Source organism: Erythrolamprus reginae, chromosome 13 (assembly GCF_031021105.1).
Source record: "Erythrolamprus reginae isolate rEryReg1 chromosome 13, rEryReg1.hap1, whole genome shotgun sequence".
NCBI classification, from domain to species: Eukaryota; Metazoa; Chordata; class Lepidosauria; order Squamata; family Dipsadidae; genus Erythrolamprus; species Erythrolamprus reginae.
In genome coordinates, this window is record NC_091962.1 from 15,026,400 (window position 1) to 15,046,502 (window position 20,103).

The window sequence follows — 20,103 nt, forward strand, 5'->3', positions numbered from 1 at the left end:
TGTTATATGTGTTTGTCCTATTGTTATTCTTTGTCCTTATGTTTGTTTGTAAAGTTGAAAACTCAAAATATATATTTTTTTAAAAAATAGATTGGACTTCAACTTCCAGAATTCCTAGCTGGCTGGGGAAAATGGGACTTGCAGTCCATGAAAGCAGGCTCGGGAATTCTGGGAGTTGTCGTTCACTGCAACTTAAAAACTACCAAAGTTTAAAACTTGATGTTCTCAATGTTCAGAAAGAACGATGACAAAAATGTTCTCGGTTCTCACCGAGCTGGACGATTGATTTGCGTACAATGCAGACCAACTTGTCAGGGCCAACCAAGGAGCTAGTCCTCAGAGAGGCAAGGAAAAGGGGGAAAGGCTTGTTTTTCTGCTCTGGCGGAGCAGCACCTGCTAAATCTATTCGCTGGGCGTGTGAAGACAGTTTGCCAGCCAAATTACAAGGATCCTTCTGCCAAAAATCTCCCCGTAGCCGAAAACAGATCCCGGTTTCTGAGGAAAAAAAATCTCCCCTCAGCCCAACTCCACCCTCCGGCCTGATGCCAGCCTTAAAATCGACTTTTCCAAACATTTGTTTCCACAAACAACACAAACACACACCCTAAATGGTTTGGCTGCGTTCTCTCGGCAGCTCGTAAACCTGGGTTTGTGGCTCGGCGGTGGGGACACACCCAGCCGCTTGGCAACTGAGGATCGAACCCAGTTTGAGGTGAGTTTGCGAAGCCAATCCTGGCAGAGGTAGGTTCAGACTGGTTCTATAGAACTGGTAATAACTTGGCAGCCTGAGTCGCTGGAATTGGCAGCGACTTAGGCCTGCCAGGCTCCTGAGGTGATTTGGCGCCAGCTGTGGTGCTGCCATTTTGTTTTCTTAGTACTGCGCATGAGGAAGAGAATAGAATAGATAATTGAATTGAATTGAATAGAGAATAGAATGGAGAAAATAATAGAATAGGGAATAGAATAGAATAGAGTAGAGTAGGGGTAGGCCAAGTTGGCTCTTCTAAGACTTGTGGACTTCAACTCCCAGAATTCCTGAGCCTATCATGCTAACTGAGGAATTCTGGGAGTTGAAGTCCACACCTCATAGAAGAGCCAACTTGGCCTACCCCTGGAATAGAGGAATAGAATATAGAATAGAATAGAAAGAATGGAATAGAATAGAATATAGAATAGAATATAGAATAGAATATAGAATAGAATATAGAATAGAATATAGAATAGAATATAGAATAGAATATAGAATAGAATATAGAATAGAATATAGAATAGAATATAGAATAGAATATAGAATAGAATATAGAATAGAATATAGAATAGAATAGAATTTGGGATTTGGCTGCTTTTACGCCAAGGTGAGGCCAGAGGCTTCGTTGATAAAAGCTCCACTTCGCAACCGGGGGAAGAAAGAACCTGCCCGACGGGTCCGACCGGATTGGCGTGCACAAAAGCGTGTCGTTTTGTTGTGTTCGCGGACGGCCTTGACATGAATTGAGCGGTTATAAAAACTATCTATCTACCTACCTACATCATCTCTGTCTATTAGCTATCATCATCTATTTTCATCATTATCATCTATTTATATCTATCACCTATCTATCTATCTATCATTTATCTTTCTATCTATCTATCTACAGTATCATTTATCTATCTATCTATAATTTATCTATCATTTATCTTTCTATCTATCTATCTATCTGTATCATTTATCTTTCTATCTATCTATTATTTATCTTTCATCTATCTATCTTCTATCTAATCTGTCTAATCTATCTATCTATCTATCTATCTATCTATCTATCTATCTATCTATCTATCTATCTATCTATCTATCATCTATCCCCCCTCTCTCCCATAGAAGAAAAGACTATCAAGCTACTATATGTATCCATCCATCTATCCCCTCTCAAATTACTATATATCCATCCGCCCATCCATATCCATCCATCTCTCTCTCTCTCTCTGTGTCTGTCATCTATCATCATCTGTCTTCATCATTACCCATCATCTATCTATCTATCTATCTATCTATCTATCTATCTATCTATCTATCCATCCACCCACCCACGCACCCACCCACGCACCCACCCACCTATGTACCCACCCGCCTATTAATGGATATATGATCAAGGGACGCTAGAGTATTCTTCCTTTAATTGTTGGGATTCCAGCCAAATAAGCATAAAAATAACATAGTCAGAGGGATCTTGGAGGTCTTCTAGTCCAACCTCCTATATTATTTCAGACAAAGAGTTATCTAAACTCTTCTGGCATCTCCCACCAGCCTTTTTCCTGGATATTTGAAAAAAACGCCGTTAGCAGTTCTGCCAAAATGCAAATTTAAATTCACCGACAAGGAATGCAATAAATGTCAAATTGGCCCGCTACTCTCACATGGTAGCGGATGTGAATAACAACCAACGTCTGTTATTCTCTCTGAAAAAAACATGAGATGCGAGTGACAATCACTGTGCAATAACAACCGAAAGGCTGTTGTGTTATTTATTTTCCTTTCAGGGATGATGTAACCGAGTCGGGAAGAGTTGGAAAACTTGTAATTTCATTTAAAGGTGGGTATTTTCATCCGTTAGGCTGGTCAACCTGCCTGGGGCGTCATTTGTCCAACCAGACAGGGGATGCAATGACATTTTGGAGGTTAAGCGAGCGGGGTGGGTTTTTTCTCTCTCACCGAGCGTCAAATCGACAAAACGTTTTTGGAAAAGGGCCAGAAGGATTTTTGAAAACCGAAATATACAGAGCGAGAAACTCTTGCAACGTCAGGAATTTGGGGATAGACTGCACTGATAGAGGAGGCTCCGTTTAGGATCAAACAGCCATCCGAAAAGGTACGTTTCCGGTTTCGATTCTAGAATAGTATTGGCCAAGTGTGATTGCACACACCAGGAATTTCTCTTTGGTGCATATTCTATTTCATAATTGAAAGGGTTTTTTAAAATCATAGACCAGAATATTTTTTTGTTTTGTTTCTGGACATGTCCACCAAATGTGATAATAGGTTCTGTTAGCTGATTTGCATTTATAACATGGATTATAGTGGGACATGTTTTGGTCAGATGTGCCGAGGTATAATGCCACCAGTAGAACATCTTTGATAATAATAGTAGTAGTAGTACGTAGTAGTAGTAGTATTAGTAGTAGTAATAATAATAATAATAATAATAATAATAATAATAATAATAAGAAGAAGAAGAAGAAGAAGAAGAAGAAGAAGAAGAAGAAGAAGAAAAAGAAGTAGTAGTAGTTGGAAGGGACCTTGGAGGTCTTCTAGTCCAACCCCCTGCTTAGGCAGGAAACCCTGCACTACTTCAGACAGTTATCCAACATCTGCTTTAAAACTTCCAGTGTTGGAGCATTCACAACATCTGGAGGCAACTTCTGTTCCACTGATCAACCGTTCTGACTGTCAGGAAATTTCTCCTTAGTTCTAAGTTGCTTCTCTCCTGGTTTAGTTTCCACCCATTGCTTCTTCTTCTACCCTCAGGTGCTTTGGAGAATAGCTTGACTCCTTCTTCATTGTGGCAACCCCTGAGATATTGGAAGGCTGCTATCCTGTCTCCCCTGGTCCTTCTTTCCATTAAACTAGACATAAACCCAGTTCCTGCAACCGTTCTTCATGTTTTACTCCATTAATCCTCTTTGTTGCTCTTCTCAGCACTTTTTCTAGAGTCTCAGCCTCTTTTTTGCATCGTGGCGACCAAAACTGGATGCAAATATTCCAAGTGTGGCCTTACTAAGGTTTTACAAAGTGGTGTTAACCCCTTCATGTGATCTTGATCCTCTCCCTCTGTTGATGCAGCCTAGAACTGTGTTGGCTTTTTTGGCAGCTGCTGCACACGGCTGGCTCCTATTTCAACGGCCGTCCACTCGGACTCCAAGACCCCTCTCACAGTGACTCCTGTTGAGCAACGTACCACGTATACTGTACCTGTGTGTTTTGTTTTTCTTGCCTAAATGTACAACTTTTTTCACCCTTGAATTTCATTTTTTAAGATAGCTTTGTACGGTATCCATAGTGTCATTTTGTAATTACTGTTCCAATTTGTATAATTCCAATTTTTTGCCCCCGTCGGTCCGAGCAGCTGACAGCTGTCAATCCCGGCACAGAAACGTCCATTCCTCCCTTCCAAAAAGACACACGCACACATTCCGTGGATGATGAATTTGAGACTTACCTGGACACACCACCATTTGTTCTTCTCGTCGGCAGGACCGGCTGGCAGGGGGGCTCCAGGTGAGTCCCCCCAGGCCGCAGCCGGCAAGGAGAATCTCCTGAACCGGGCTGAGAGCTCCTTGGCTTCCCCAGGTTTCAGCCCTTCCGTGCACCACCATCGTCTCACCTGCCCGTCGAAGCTGCCCAGCCGGTCCTGCTGCCAACTCTCCATCCCTGCGCGTCAAGGTGTGTCATTCGGCTCACCTCCGCTTCTTGAGCCTGCCGTAATTGCTACGTGCCTAAGCAGTGAGCTCATCCCGCCCGCCAAAGCACAGGTGCCCTCCTCCTCCTCCTCCTCCTCGAGCACCTGTTTGCCCAGTGGGAACCAGTGTCTGGAGTAGCTGGTTGGGCTCCCCAAACTGGGCAGAAATAACCCCCCCTTCCAGGGAATTGAGGAAGCACAGTAACTTCCTAATTAGAAACCTAGAAACCTAGAAGATTGAGGGCAGAAAAAGACCTCCTGGTCCATCTAGTCTGCCCGTATTCCTATTTCCTCCCTTCTTCCTTTCTTCTCTTCCTTCCTTCCTTCTTTCCTTCCCCCCCTCCTTCCTCTTTCATAAAAACATAGAAAATTGATGGCAGAAAAAGACCCCCTGGTCCATCTAGTCTGCCCTTATCCCATTTCCTGTATTTTATCTTAGGATGGATCTATGTTTATCCCAAGTGTGTTTAAATTCAATTACTGTGGATTCTTCCTTCCTTCTTTCTCTTCCTTCCTTCTCTTTCTTTCCTTCCTTCCTTCCTTCTTCTCTTCCTTCCTCATTCATAGAAACATAGAAGATTGACGGCAGAAAAAGACCTCCTGGTCCATCTAGTCTGGCCTTATACTATTTCATGTATATTTTATCTTAGGATGGATCTATGTTTATCCCAGGCAGGTTTAAATTCAGTTACTGTGGATTCTTCCTTCTCTTTCTTTCCTTCCTTCCTTCCTTCCTCTTTCATAGAAACATAGAAGATTGACGGCAGAAAAAGACCTCCTGGTCCATCTAGTCTGCCCTTATCCCATTTTGTGTATTTTATCTTAGGATGGATCTATGTTTATCCCAGGCATGTTTACATTCAATTACTGTGTATTCTTCCTTCCTTCCCTGTCTTTCCTTCCTTCCTTCCTTCCTCCCTTCTTCCCTTCCTTCCTCATTCATAGAAACATAGAAGACTGACGGCAGAAAAAGACCTCCTGGTCCATCTAGTCTGCCCTTATACTATTTCATGTATATTTAATCTTAGGATGGATCTATGTTTATCCCAGGCATGCTTAAATTCAGTTCCTATGGATTCTTCTTTCCTTCCTTCCTTCCTTCTTTCCTTCCTCCTTCCCTTCCTCTTTCATAGAAACATAGAAGATTGACGGCAGAAAAAGACCTCCTGGTCCATCTAGTCTGCCCTTATCCCATTTTGTGTATTTTATCTTAGGATGGATCTATGTTTATCCCAGGCATGTTTACATTCAATTACTGTGGATTCTTCCTTCCTTCCTTCTTTCTCTTCCTTCCTTCTCTTTCTTTCCTTCCTTCCTCATTCATAGAAACATAGAAACATAGAAGATTGACGGCAGAAAAAGACCTCCTGGTCCACCTAGTCTGCCCTTATACTATTTCCTGTATTTTATCTTAGGATGGATCTATGTTTATCCCAGGTGTGTTTAGATTCAGTCATTGTAGATTTACCAACCACGTCTGCTGGAAGTTTGTCCCACGCATCTACGACTCTTTCAGTAAAATCATATTTTCTCACGTTGCTTCTGATCTTTAAACCAATTTTTAATGTTTCGGAGATCGCGATGGCTCCTGTCTCTTTGTTTATAACTATACCTGGAACCCGTCCATTCAGTGACCATTTAAAGTTGTAACAGCACTGAGACAAGGGACGTAGAAATCACTTAGCCGTCCTGGTTTTAACGACAAGAGATTTGGGGCTGCGTTAACAGTCACGAGTCAAGGGCTCCTGTAGACTGCTCCTGCCCATGGGGGCTCCACCATGGTTGGTTCTTTGGAGGCTTTGGGGAAAAGAGGGACAGGGGAGAAGGAAACAGAGGGAGGGAGGGACCAGGACGGAGGGAAAGAGAATTCAAGGCGGGATTTGAACCCTCACCGCCACCGATAACCGGGCGAGAGGAGGAGGAGGAGGGAGTCGATTTTGCTGAGTAATGAAAATAGGAGCGTTTTCTCTCTTATCGACACCTGGGTGAGGTTGGCTGAGAAGGGAAACCCCGGAAGAGCCCTGGGGCACCTTGGCTGACCCACCCGTCTGGGGAAAAGCAGATTAAGAGCTTAACGTAAAAACTGGGGCTGAGCCAAGGATGCCTTCTTTCTTTTATTTTTTCTCTTTTCTTCTTTTCTTCTTTTTTCTTTTCTCTCTTCTCCTTTTCTCTTCTTTCTTTTCACTTCTCTGTTTTCTTCTTATTTTATTTTTTCTGTTCTCTTTTCTTTCTAAAAGGAGGGGAAAATTAGCAGTTTCCATTGACAGAGTGGAATTGATCTCTAACTGGTTTTCTTCTTCTTCTTCTTCTTCCTCTTCTTCCTCCTCCTCCTCCTTCTACTTCTCCTTTCTCCTCCTCCTCTCCTCTTCCTCTCCTCTTCTTCTTCTTCCTCCTCCACCTCTCCATTTCTTTTTCCTTTCTCCTCTTCTTCCTCCTCCTCTCCACTTCCTCTTTTCTTCCTTTCTTCTCCTCCTCCTCTTCTTCTTCCTCATTCTCCTCCTCCTCCTCCATCTTCCTTTCTTTCTCCTCCTGCCCTCCCCTTCTTCTTCTCCTTTTTCCTCTTCCTCGTTCCTGTGTCTCTTTTAATTCTTCCTCCCCCTCTTCCTCTTTTCTTCCCACTTCCTCCTCTTCCTTTCCTTCATTCGTTCTCTTCCTCTTCTATTTCCTTTCCTCTTCTCCTTCTTCCTCTTCCTCCTTCATCTCTTCTTTCTCTTCCTCATTCTGTTCCTCCTTCCTCTCGCTTTCTTTCTCCTTCATCCCTTCCCTTCCTCTTCTACTTCCTTTCCTCTTCTCCTTCTTCCTCTTTCTCCTTCCTCTTTTTTATCTTCCTCCTCGTTCTGTTTCTCCTTCCTCTCACTTTCTTTCTCCTTCATCCCTTCTCTTCCTCTTCCTTCCCTCTTCTTCTTCCTCTTTCTCCTTTCTCTTCCTCCTCATTCCGTTCTTCCTTCCTCTCCCTTTCTTTCTCCTTCATCTTCTCCCCTTCTCCTTTCAAAATAAGATTTCCTAGCCGACTTTTAAGACACAGTTATTGCACAAACAAGAGACAAACACAAAGGCCACTGTGCCTGAATTTTCACGGCAAGGCCTGGCACCCAAGTTGCCCTCGTTCCCAACCTCGACAAGGGCACAACCTGTGCGTCTTAACACACACACACACACACACACACTTGTGTAAGGAGGTGAAAGGAGGACAGTGACCCCCTGCGATGTTTTATCCTGCCTGGTCTAAGCTGAGCTAGATTCACCTGGTATGTCCCGGGTTTTCAGCCTTGGGGGAAATAGTCCAGATGGAGAAACTGACAAGGTCGCGTCCCCAACAGGTTGAGGTTGCATAAGACAGTTGTTCGACGGGTCAGAAAATTTACAACGTGTTTGCGCTCAGAACTTTGCCAAGATACACTGCTCCTATGCATGGAGGTTCCGTTTCATGGGGCGGATGGCTCTTTGACCTAGAATCCTACACAGACCTTTTGGTCCTCTCCTTTAAAGCAGTGGATTTTATTAATTGATGCAGCATTGGCGGGACCCAGGGGAAGAGCCTTCTCTGTGGCGGCCCCGGCCCTCTGGAACCAACTCCCCCCAGAGATTAGAACTGCCCCCACCCTCCTTGCCTTTCGTAAGCTACTTAAAACCCACCTCTGCCGCCAGGCATGGGGGAATTGAGATTCCTTTTCCCCCTAGGCCTTTACAATTTTATGCATGGTATGTTTGTATGTATGTTTGGTTTTTTATATTAAGGGGTTTTTAATTCGTTTTTAGTATTGGATTATTATTGTACACTGTTTTATGATTGCTGTTAGCCGCCCCGAGTCTTCGGAGAGGGGCGGCATACAAATCCAATAAATAAATAAATAAATTATTATGTATGATAACCGATATGAAAAATCTGCAAATAATTTAGAAATAACTAACTGATACTATAAGGAGAAGAGAGGGCAGGGCCATCGCTCTCGTTTTTAAAGCTATGTGTATATTGTCATTTGCTACTTATACTGGTATAGAAACTTACTTTTTTCCCCTAATAAAATATCTTTAAAAAAAGAAAAGAAAAATTTTAAAAAAAGTTTCCATGGCACACACAGGTGAAAAAAGGAATTCCGTGTGTGTCATTTTTCTGCAGGGTTTTTTTGCCCTCGGGTCTTTTAAGCCAAGAATGATGTGTTTGTTTTTACTCTTTCCTGCCCAAGGGGGAAATAAAAAGGAAACCACCTTAAAAGGGGCCAATCTTCCTCTTCCACCAGCTGCCGGAAGAGGTTTTTATCCTAATAAGCGGCTTAGGAAACAAGGCAAAGGAAGTAAAGAAGCCTTCCCAAATTCTCAACTGCGAAGATTAAAGTTGGCGTTTTAAGAGTCTTTTGACACCCAGCCCCAAAGTTCACCAACGTATCCGGCAAAGGAATGTGCTCCATGTTGACTCACTGTTGTTTTGTCTTCCACAGAGGGGAAACTGAGGCCACGGGGCCTCGTGAAGCTGCTCGGGTGAGTCACGGGCAGGGAATGGGAAGTGGGAACCCTTGAGGCCATCGGGATTCTCTTTGGAACCTCGTGGCTGGAGGTTTTTTAAGAAGACGTTCATCCGAAATGGTGAACCTATGGCATACGTACCACAGTACCAAGAGGAAGAAATACTGTGTCCAGTTCAGGAGACCTTCACCTACAAAAAGAGATGGATGAAACTGAACGGGGTCCAAAGACGGGCTACAAAAACGGTGGAAGGTCTTTCAGCACCAAACTGATCAGGAAAGACTTCATGAACTCTGTCTGTCCAATCTGGAGGACGGAAGGGAAAGGGGGGGGACATGATCGAAAGAAGGTTAAATATGTTAAATAAGGTTCAGGAGGGAAGGGTTTTTAATAGGGAAGTGAACCCAAGAACAAGGGGGGCACAATCTGAGGTTAGTTGGGGGAAAGATCAGAAGCAACGCGAGAAAATATTATTTGACTGAAAGAGGAGTAGATGCTTGGAACAAACTTCCAGCAGACGTGGTTGGTCAATCCACCGGTACTGAATTTAAACATGCCTGGGATAAACGTAGATCCATCCTAAGATAAAATACAGGAAATAGTATAAGGGCAGACGAGATGGACCAGGAGGTCTTTTTCTGCCATCCATCTTTTTCTATGAATGAGGAAGGAAAGAAGGAAGGAAGGAAGGAAAGAAAGAGAAGGAAGGAAGAGAAGGAAGGAAGGAAAGAAGGAAGAATCCACAGTAACTGAATTTAAACATGCCTGGGATAAACATAGATCCATCCTAAGATAAAATACAGGAAATAGTATATAAGGGCAGACGAGATGGACCAGGAGGTCTTTTTCTGCCGTCCATCATCTATGTTTCTAAGAAAGTTTTAAAGGCAGAAACTGTTCTTTGGAATCGAGTTATGTTGCACAAACCTAGGATTGTAGAAAGGACACAAATCACGAAAATATAGAAGAGACATTGTGAGATAGAGATGTAGAATCGGTTTTGCATGGTGCCATGAAAACATTTGCAACGAACCCCGAAGGAAAGAGATGGAAAATTCTGTCCAGCAAAGATAACAAATTCAACCCCGAGAATAAGGATCGCTAGCCAAGCAGCTCGATAAATATAGCTCTTTTTATTTGAAAAAAAAAAAATCAACATACAAGGGGTTTGATTTTCACCCGAGACCAGGAATATATATATATATATATTAGACATATATATATAATAAAGCTCCAGATAATCAAAAAAACCCGATCCATTCTTAAAATTCAGCCCAGATTGCATTAGCAGCTATTTAAAATTGAAAATCTTTATCGTCTCAGCTCAAAACTTGGATGGGGTTTTCCTCCCCCCCCCTCTCCGTGAACTAATTGGCATTAAACAAACAAACAAACAAAAAATACAAAATATCTGAATAGGAAATGAAACTTTTGGAAACTTTTGGATAAAAGTTGAAGGAGGGAAAAACGATGTCACGCCTTGAGGAAAAGGCCGATATTTCCTACAGATTCGAGATTCCAAATTAATTCATCAGATTAACCGGTGGAAGTTGGCAGAAGCGGGATTGCCGGCCATGCCATAAAAGTCAGGGGAGAGCCAAACTTGGAAACTTGGTTAAGATGGTTGCCAATCCCAAAACCCCCGCCGTTTGGGCGCCAAAGGATGGATCTGTGTCGCGTTGCAAAGTACGTTCCCGGCAGCGGACTGTATTCGGCGCTATCAATGTACCCTCCGCGGGCAGGTGCGTGTCTGTCGGATGGACACGCGCACCCATCGGCGAGAGATTTGCCTTCTGCGCATGTGCAGCAAGGGAAATCTTGCGGTGAGGACCCGCGTGCGAGAGAGATTTTGACGATTTCTGCCGATATTTTTGCTCTTACGTGTGCCAAGCAAAAAATCGGCAAAAATCGCCAAATTCTCGCGTGAGCGTCTTCCGATGTAATTTTGCTCGCTGCTCATGTGCAGAAGGCAAATCTCACGTGGGCGCGCATCTGCGCGTGCTTCCCGAAAATTGCTACCAGAACGTAGAACTTTACCTTTCCGGTAGTAGGCCATCACTGTTTCCCGTCCAAGGCTGCGCCATCAGGGCATGAGATTTGGCTTCTGCGCAACGAGTGAAATCTTGTGGCGAGGACGCACACGAGAGAGAGATTTTGATGATTTTCGCCGATATTTTTGCTCCCGCGCGCGCCAAGCAAAAAATCGGGGAAAGTCGCCAAAATCTCATGTGACGTCTTTAGATGAGATTCCGCTCGCTCCATTTGCGCAGAAGACAAATCTCACAATGGGTGCGTATCAGGGACACATAAACGTAGCACCTTACCGTTCCGGTAGTAGACCAGGCCAAATAGGCAAGAAAAACCAGAGGAAAAAGTCAGTCTCGATAAGGCACTTGGTGATAGGCAAAGCCTAGAGAGGTTAAATTTTTTTTAATGGAACCTGAGTTGGGTCCCGAGAGAGGAAGAACTGAGGAAGCAGCCTCTGGAAAAAAAAAACAACTTAAAATTTGGTAACGCTGCAGGGTTTGCAACCCAGACACGTTCTTCACTGCCAGCTCACCAGCAGGATCAAAACCCGCCTCACCAGAAAGGATGCCAAGGAGCTGTCGGCTCGCCGAGGCCGGATGGGCTGCCTCGTTTGCCAGGAAAACAGAACCCGGGACTGGGAAAACGCCGGAAGGAAATTTCATAGCCGCAGCCACGTCGATCTCAAGGCTTTAAAAATTGCCAGTTGAGCATCGACAACCGCAAATCCCGCGCCAGGGTTGAAATGCTACCAGTTCGGGCAAGAGTGTGAAATAAACAGAGCATAACTGTATCGGTTGGGGGGTTTTTTTGGGCAACTTTCCACCATCCTTGACCCAATCCTGGTTGGTTTAACGGGAGGAAAATCACCAGGAAATTGGCCAGAGCCAAAACCGGTCACTGGTTTCTAAGCGGGAACGTCTACGCGACCTTTAATTATCCGCTGAAAATTTATCTCTCTTTTTTTCCCCCTCCCGGTTTAGAAAGGCACTCTTTTAAGACGAGGAAAGCAGGGCGGGAAAAGTCAGAGAGGGGGCAAGGTCCTGCGGAACTACCTGCCACCGGATCTCCAGCCAGCGGTCAGAAGAGAGGTCTGGGATTCGGACGCAAGCCAAGCCAAACGCAGGAAAGATTCAGTCGGGGGGGGGGGGGGGAAACGCAGACAATTTCTTCCAAAAGGGGCTGGAACAGGCCGAAGAAAAGAAGAAAAAAAACCCCTTTTGGTTTCCATTCCATGCAACAAGGCCCCGTTTCTAACATTCTAGGATTGTCTCGCAATATAATTGCACGCCCGTCGCCTTCTCCATGCAACCCGACGTATGTACAAAAATATATATATACATATTTAAAAGGTGGCTCTGTTATTCTAACCGCTCGTCAATGCCCTGAGAACCAGATTAAAAAAAATAAAAACAACCCCAAATAAGACCCAGTTTTTCTTTTACAGGCTCTGGATTTCTGCCCTGTAGCGACCAAAAATTTAAAATTTCCTCCAATTTTGTTTTTTAAAATCAAGATGTTGCCCCCCCCCCAATTGGGGAAGAAACAATTTCTCCCTGTGAGGAGGGGGATCCCGCCCCACCATGGGGTTGGGTTTTTTTTTTTGCACACTTCAAGGGCATCCAAACAAACCCCGAGACGGCCTTTAACAGGAGCTGGTTTGGAGGTTTCCCTCCGTCAGAAGCGACGCGATGGAGGACGGGCCGTAAGCGCTATCGAATTCTTCGTCCGAACTCAGCTGGTCGTCCCGGAGACTGGATTCGGCTGTCGAACGTGCTGCCTTGCGCCTGGAGGGGGGAAAAATAAAAAACCGGGAGCAATCGGTCAAGAGAGGGGGTCCACCCCAGAATAATGGACACCCTCCTAGGCTTGAAAATGAGCGATCAAAGGGAAAGGAAAGGTCCAATGTTACGGGCTACCACATGCAATCAGGCTTGGTGGCCGGATGCTCTGGGATAAACTGCCCCTGTGCGTGGAGGTTCTGCTCGCAACCATCAGATTTCCATAAGCAGGTTGTCCACCCTGGTGGACAGAGGGATCTATGATGGATGGCTATTTGTGGTTGGGTTGGTAATACGGTGTTCCCTCAATTTTCGCAGATTCGAACTTCGCGAAATGTCCATACCACGGTTTTTCAAAAATATTAATTAAAAAATACTTTGCGGGGTTTTTCCCTATACTGTACCAGGGTTTTTCCCACCTGATGACGCCATATGTCATCGCCAAACTTTCGTCCGCCTTTAATAAATATTTTTTTAAATAAACTTTAATAACTAAACATGGTGAGTAATAATCTAAATGGTTGCTGAGGGAATGGAAAATTGCAATTTAGGGGTTTAAAGTGTTAAGGGAAGGCTTGGGATACTGTTCATAGCCAAAAATATTTACTTCCACATCTCTACTTAGCGGAAATTTGACTTTCGCGGGCAGTCTCGGAACGCATCCCCCGTGAAAATCGAGGGAACACTGAAGATTTATTATATAAGGTTAAACAAGTTTCTTCTTTCCATTTAAAATAATAAGTAGTGTTATAGTATTAACAATGTATTCTTTTCTCTGTATCGAAATTTAACTTCTAGAATAAGCGGGGAAGTTGCAACCCCATTTTTATGTTAAATGTATGTTTGTCAGTTTTGTCTATTTTACGAAAATTAATAAAATTTATTGGGGGAAAAAAATCGAGGGAACGCTGTATATAAATAAGCCAACAATGTATGGTTGTATGGATTGATGCAATATAGCTTTAAAATGTTATGATTGGCTGTAGTACTGCGGGTTGCCATAAGAGGGAGCCAGAGACCAAGGCTTATCCTCTCTCTGTCGTTTTATTCCGATTGATTTTTTAACTTGATAGCGATTTCTATGCTCGGTTCTTCCATCTGATATTTTGATGTGTTTGTAAGCTGTAATATCTTTGTTGAATGTATATGACAAAAGAACAAACTGGTAAGAAGATTATTGTACTTCCAGTAGATACTAGATAGGATGGATGGATGTCAAGACAGGGAGTAGGTCGATGGGTGCTTGGACAGACAGATGGATAGGCAGGTGGGTGGATGGGTGGACAGACAAGCCATTCCACTCACCAGAGGTCCTTCTCCAGGGCTTTGACCCGGCTCTGGAGCTGCTCGTTGGTCTCGTGCTGCTCCTCCAACTCCCTCAGGGCCTTCTTGCGTGCCGCCTCCAGCCTCTCGATCTCCTCTTCGGCCTCGTCCACCTGTCGCTTCAGTGCTTTGACCCGCAGGCTCAGCTGGGCAAGGGGAGGAGAAGAGGACCATGGTGAGAGTCAGCCCCTCAAAAACTGAGAAGTGGGTTGGAGTTCCCTCCTCTCCCTCGCCCAATGGTGGCCGAAACCACATTTCTCAGCATGCTCTAGGACCGAGATTCTTAGGTGGCTCCCTTCTGGAAGTTTTCCACCACTCATGTGCATAGTCTATGGCAGAAATTAATTCTTCAGATCTTGTGGGCAGGTGGCCCATTCCCTAATCCTTGTTTCGGGAACCTTTCCAGTGGCTGGAGATCGAATCCTTTCTCAAAACTCGCTGGTGAGTTCTGTCACACCTCACAACACAAGAACCCCAAAGCAGGTTCCTACCTGGTCCTTCTGGTCATTGATGTGCTGCCTCTCTTCGTCGATCTGGATGCTCAGCTCCTTCAACTTCCTCTCCAGCTTTCGGTTGGAGGAGAGCAGGACCGTTTTCTCCCTGTTGAGACAACCGATACGTCATTGCCAAGCCAACGAGATGCTATTGCTATTGCTATGTCTAGTCTTGGCCTCGGAGGGGGACCTGATCACCAGGTGAGCGAACATCACGAAGAGAACATTTGGAGGATTACCTCTCTTCCGCCAGGAGCTTCTCCTGAAGTTCTTGGATCCGCGACTCCAGCTGGGAGACGTTGGCGCTGGATTTCTGCAGCCCTTCGTTGCTGGTCAGACGGGTTTTGAGGTCCTTATTCTGCGTGGGGAGGAAATGATGGAGAAAGTGGTCGGGAAGGAGGCCAAAGGGGTGGAAAAGCTTAGAGGGGAACCCCTTCCCCTTCTATCTAGATATATATTGTGTTTATCATCTATCTATCTATCTATCTATCTATCTATCTATCTATCTATCTATCTATCTATCTATCTATCTATCTACCTACCTACCTACCTACCAACCAATCTATCTATTTATCTACCTACCTATCTTCATATTTATCTATCTATCTATCTATCTATCTATCTATCTATATCTATCTATCTATCTATCTTTATCTATCTATCTATCTATCTTTATCTATCTATCTATCTATCTTTATCTATCTATCTATCTTTATCTATCTATCTATCTTTATCTATCTATCTATCTATCTTTATCTATCTATCTATCTATCTATCTATCTATCTATCTATCTTTATCTATCTATCTATCTTTATCTATCTATCTATCTTTATCTATCTATCTATCTATCTTTATCTATCTATCTATCTATCTATCTTTATCTATCTATCTATCTATCTTTATCTATCTATCTATCTTTATCTATCTATCTTTATCTATCTATCTATCTTTATCTATCTATCTATCTTTATCTATCTATCTATCTATCTATCTATCTTTATCTATCTATCTATCTATCTTTATCTATCTATCTATCTATCTATCTTTATCTATCTATCTATCTATCTATCTTTATCTATCTATCTATCTATCTATCTTCATCTATCTATCTATCTATCTATCTTTATCTATCTATCTATCTATCTTTATCTATCTATCTATCTATCTATCTATCTATCTTTATCTATCTATCTATCTATCTTTATCTATCTATCTATCTATCTATCTATCTATCTATCTTTATCTATCTATCTATCTATCTATCTTTATCTATCTATCTATCTTTATCTATCTATCTATCTATCTATCTATCTATCTATCTATCTATCTATCTATCTATCTTTATCTTACATAATAGTTCCGTAACTATTACTATTACTGTTGTTTTGTTGTTATAATTGTTGCTATTATTTTTGTTGTTACTGTTGTTATTTTATTATTTTTCATTGTTTTATTTATTTATTTTTATTTGATTTTATTATTATTATTATTATTTATTTTTATTTTATTCTGCAGTGAACCAAAGGGGGAAAAAAATTCTTTTTAAGAGCTGCCTTGAGCCTCAAAAGATCCGTAAACATCCTGAAGCCAAGTTCAGACTTGTTGTGGTTGGTCCACCACGTGGGGAGGGTGGAGAAAAAAGAAAGAGGTTTTTTTGGATGAGCAGCGATGATCATTTTATTGCTTTAGCACAGGAATAAAAATTTCCTGGTGTTTTGGGGTGTTTTTTTTCCCCACCACAAAAATGGAAGAGCTGGTGGGGTGGAAAATTTCAGTGGGAAAGAGCAAAAAAATAAATAAATCTAATTGCTTTTAAAAAAGCATTTTTTCCATGGAAAAAAATCGTGAAAGGAGGCTGAATTTGGGCCGAAATGTGACATAATTTCACAATTAGGTGAACAGGAGTTTCACATGCGTTTTATACAGCGTCTACGGACTGAACGGGTAGAAAACGGATTTTGTGTTGTTTGAAAGGGAAAGTTTTTCACCTGTCTATCAATACTGGGTTGTTGTTTTTTTAATTTCAGTGGTGGGTTTCTCTTAATTTTGCTACCGGTTAGGGAACGGGAGTGCGGGCGCTTTACCTATGCGCGGCGAGCGAGATTTAGTATCGGAAATTTCGATCCCGTGTCTGTAGGGATCGTTAAGGGCCAGGACCGACGGTAATTCACTTTTTTCCCGTCGCCGTCGCAACTTTGGTGGCTAAACGAAGCGCCGTTAAGTCGAGGACTGCCCGGAACCTCTGCTCCCGCCTATCTCCCGTCACAGCCTCACCTGTCTTTCCAAAGCAACTTTGTCACACTCGAGGTCTTGCCGGGCGGATCTTTCCTGGAGAAGTTCGGCTCGTAGTTGGTCGATCTGCGAGGAAGGGAGGAAAGAGAGAGGGAGAAAGGCGAGGGAGGGGATACATTTAGTTTCGACAGCGTGGCTGATGGGTTGCCGCCCCGAACTGTAATCTCCCAGTGTTTTTCCGCTCGAAGGTAGACTGCTCCTGCACGCAGAAGCTCCACTCCAATGCAAAACACCCCCCAAAAACCCAGCTCTAAAGGCTCTAGTGAATATTTACAGACCCCTCGCATCCTGGACACAAACTGTTTCAACTCCCACCCTCAAAACGTCGCTACAGAGCCCTGCACACCAAGACAGCTAGACACAAGAACCGTTTTTCCCCGAATGCCATCACTCTGCTAAACAAATAATCCCCTCAACACTGTCAAACTATTTACTAAGTCTACACTACTATTACTACGAGAAACAATTGCATTTGAGCTTAAACACGGCCCCAACTCTATCCCTTTGCAAGACAATATTGACATTAAATATTGTCTAGACGCTTGCAAATCTTAGTAATAACAACATCTTTCGCTTGGGTGGGTTTTTTTCAGTATGTTTCTCTGATTTATAATTCCCCTCTCCAACCTGCGTGGGTGACCCAGCTCTAAAACACAAGGAAATGATAAGTCATAGAAACATAGAAGATTGACGGCAGAAAAAGACCCCCTGGTCCATCTAGTCTGCCCTTATACTATTTCCTGTATTTTATCATAGGATGGATAGATGTTTATCCCAGGCATGTTTAGATTCACTTCCTTCCTTCCTTCCTTCCTTCCTTCCTTCCTTCTCTTTCTTTCCTTCCTTCCTTCCTCATTCATAGAAACATAGAAGATAGACGGCAGAAAAAGTCCTCATGGTCCATCTAGTCTGCCCTTATACTATTTCCTGTATTTTATCTTAGGATGGATCTAGGTTTCTCCCAGGCATGTTTCAATTCAGTTACTGTGGATTTAACAACCACGTCTGCTGGAAGTTTGTTCCAAGCATCTACTCTTCTTTCAGTCAAATAATATTTTCCTACGTTGCTTCTGATCTTTCCCCCAACTGACCTCAGATTGTGTCCCCTTGTTCTTGGGTTCACTTTCCTATTAAAAACACTTCCCTCCTGGACCTTATTTAACCCTTTAACATATTTAAATGTTTCGATCATGTCCCCCCTTTTCCTTCTGTCCTCCAGACTCTACAGATTGAGTTCATGGAGTCTTTCCTGATACGTTTTATGCTTAAGACCTTCTACCATTCTTGTAGCCCGTCTTTGGACCCCTTCAATTTTGTCAATATCTTTTTGTAGGTTTAGGTCTCCAGAATTGGACACAGTATTATTCCAATTTTAAATTGTTGGGGTTTTAGATATGTTTTATTTTAATATTAGCTTTGTCTCACTGTTATATTGTTTTTGTATTACTGTTGTGAGCCGCCCCGAGTCTTTGGAGAGGGGCTGCATACAAATCTAATAAATAATAATAATAATAATAATAATAATAATAATAATATTCCAAATGCTCTATACAGCGGGATCGCAATCTCCCCCTTCCTGCTTGTGATCCCTCTAGCTATGCAGCCAAGCCTTCGACTCGCTTTCCCTACCAGTCCTGACCGCACTGTTCACCAAGTCTTGCGAGAAAACTAAATATAGGCATTGACAGCGCCGGGATGGAGATGAGAAGGGATTTAAAGGCGCTGACAGACACAGCCTCAATCTGCTTTGACGTGCCCTGCAGATTCCGTACGAAACAGGAAGGCAGGGAAACAGCGATGCCCGATGCAAGAGAAATATTTTTCTTCTTTTTACTGCTTGCAAACCAAGGGCAGGACCATGCCCTTTTTCTGACTGATTCTGGAATGACATCAAAGTCTAAAATATGGAGGTAACCTGGCCGAGAAGGAGGTAAATGAATTCCAAGGGATTGGGTGGCATAGAAATCAAATGAATTGAATTAAATAAGTGACCGTATTTTTCGGAGTATAAGACGCACCTTAGTTTTGGGGAGGAAAATAGGGGAAATAATCTGCTTACTAGGTATTCATCTGGCCAGCGTCCTTAGCTTGGTCAGCTTCAGCACATTATTTTATCCCCTGGTTAGGGCTTTAAAAAACTTTATTTGGAGAGAGTAACCATGAAAGAGCTTGCAAGCCAGTAAGAGCTGGGAACAGGGGAGAGGGGCGGCATACAAATCTAATAAATAAAATAAATAAATAAATAAACATCATTAGCACCTGGAAAGAAACAGTTGGAGCAAGTAGAGCAATAAAAAAAAAAACCCTGCAAAGACTTAGGGCTTGGAGAACATTCTTTGCAGAGAGTAACAATGACAGAGCCTGCAAGGTAAGAGCTGGGAAGATCGTTAGCAGCTGGTTAGGGCTGGGAAAAAAAGCTACATTCAGAGCATAAGATGCACCCAAATTATCAGCCTCTTTTAGGGAGGAAAAACGTGCGTCTTACATTCTGAAAAATACAATAAATTAACTTTCAGGTCCAAACAACATGCGACGCTGTGAGATTTTTTTTCGGGGGGGGGGGGGGTCCACCATAAAAGCGGGATTCCGTGTTTTGCAAACCACCAAGGATACACCCTTTTCTCTACTCGCTAGGAGTTGGGACGATGTCCGAGGCCAAATTCGGCCGCTCACCTGATCTCTGGATCGGTTGATCCTCTCGGTCAAAAGCTCCACCGTGTTGCGTTCTTCATCCAGCTCCACTTCAAGGCGTTTAGATTTATCCTGGAAAATACAGGATGGGCTGAGTAAGAGCGCTGCGACCTTTCTGGATCCACCAAAGTGCTTAAAAACCAAAGTTAACCATCACTGTTTTATGTTAAAGGTTCCCCTGTTACTGCTTCCCTAAATACGCCCATGTCACGCCAACACTCCGCAGTCTGCATTGGCTGCCGATCAGTTTCCGGTCACAATTCAAAGTGTTGGTTATGACTTATAAAGCCCTTCATGGCACCGGACCAGATTATCTCCGGGACCGCCTTCTGCCGCACGAATCCCAGCGACTGGTTAGGTCCCACAGAGTTGGCCTTCTCCAGGTCCCGTCGACTAAACAATGTCGTTTGGCGGGACCCAGGGGAAGAGCCTTCTCTGTGGCAGCCCCGACCCTTTGGAACCAACTCCCTCCAGATATCAGAGTTGCCCCCACCCTCCTTGCCTTTCGTAAGCTCCTTAAAACCCACCTCTGTCGTCAGGCATGGGGGAATTGAGACTTTCCCTCCCCCTAGGCTTATAAAATTTATGCATGGTATGTT

At 43.3% G+C, this 20,103-nt stretch overlaps 1 protein-coding gene across 3 annotated transcripts in view; it reads right to left on the reverse strand.

Moving 5' to 3' along the window:
* Positions 1–10,010: 10,010 nt before the first annotated feature.
* The window catches only part of CGN (cingulin), a 48,855-nt gene continuing 38,762 nt past the window's right edge, over positions 10,011–20,103 (reverse strand). For all 3 annotated transcript variants that reach the window (XM_070766308.1, XM_070766309.1, XM_070766310.1), the window contains exons 16-21: positions 19,487–19,576; positions 16,796–16,879; positions 14,760–14,878; positions 14,518–14,626; positions 14,009–14,172; positions 10,011–12,709 (exon numbers count right to left, since the gene is read on the reverse strand). In XM_070766308.1, coding sequence (XP_070622409.1) covers positions 12,568–12,709; positions 14,009–14,172; positions 14,518–14,626; positions 14,760–14,878; positions 16,796–16,879; positions 19,487–19,576 — 708 coding nt within the window. In that variant the 3' untranslated portion in view covers positions 10,011–12,567. The remainder of the gene's footprint in view (positions 12,710–14,008; positions 14,173–14,517; positions 14,627–14,759; positions 14,879–16,795; positions 16,880–19,486; positions 19,577–20,103) is intronic.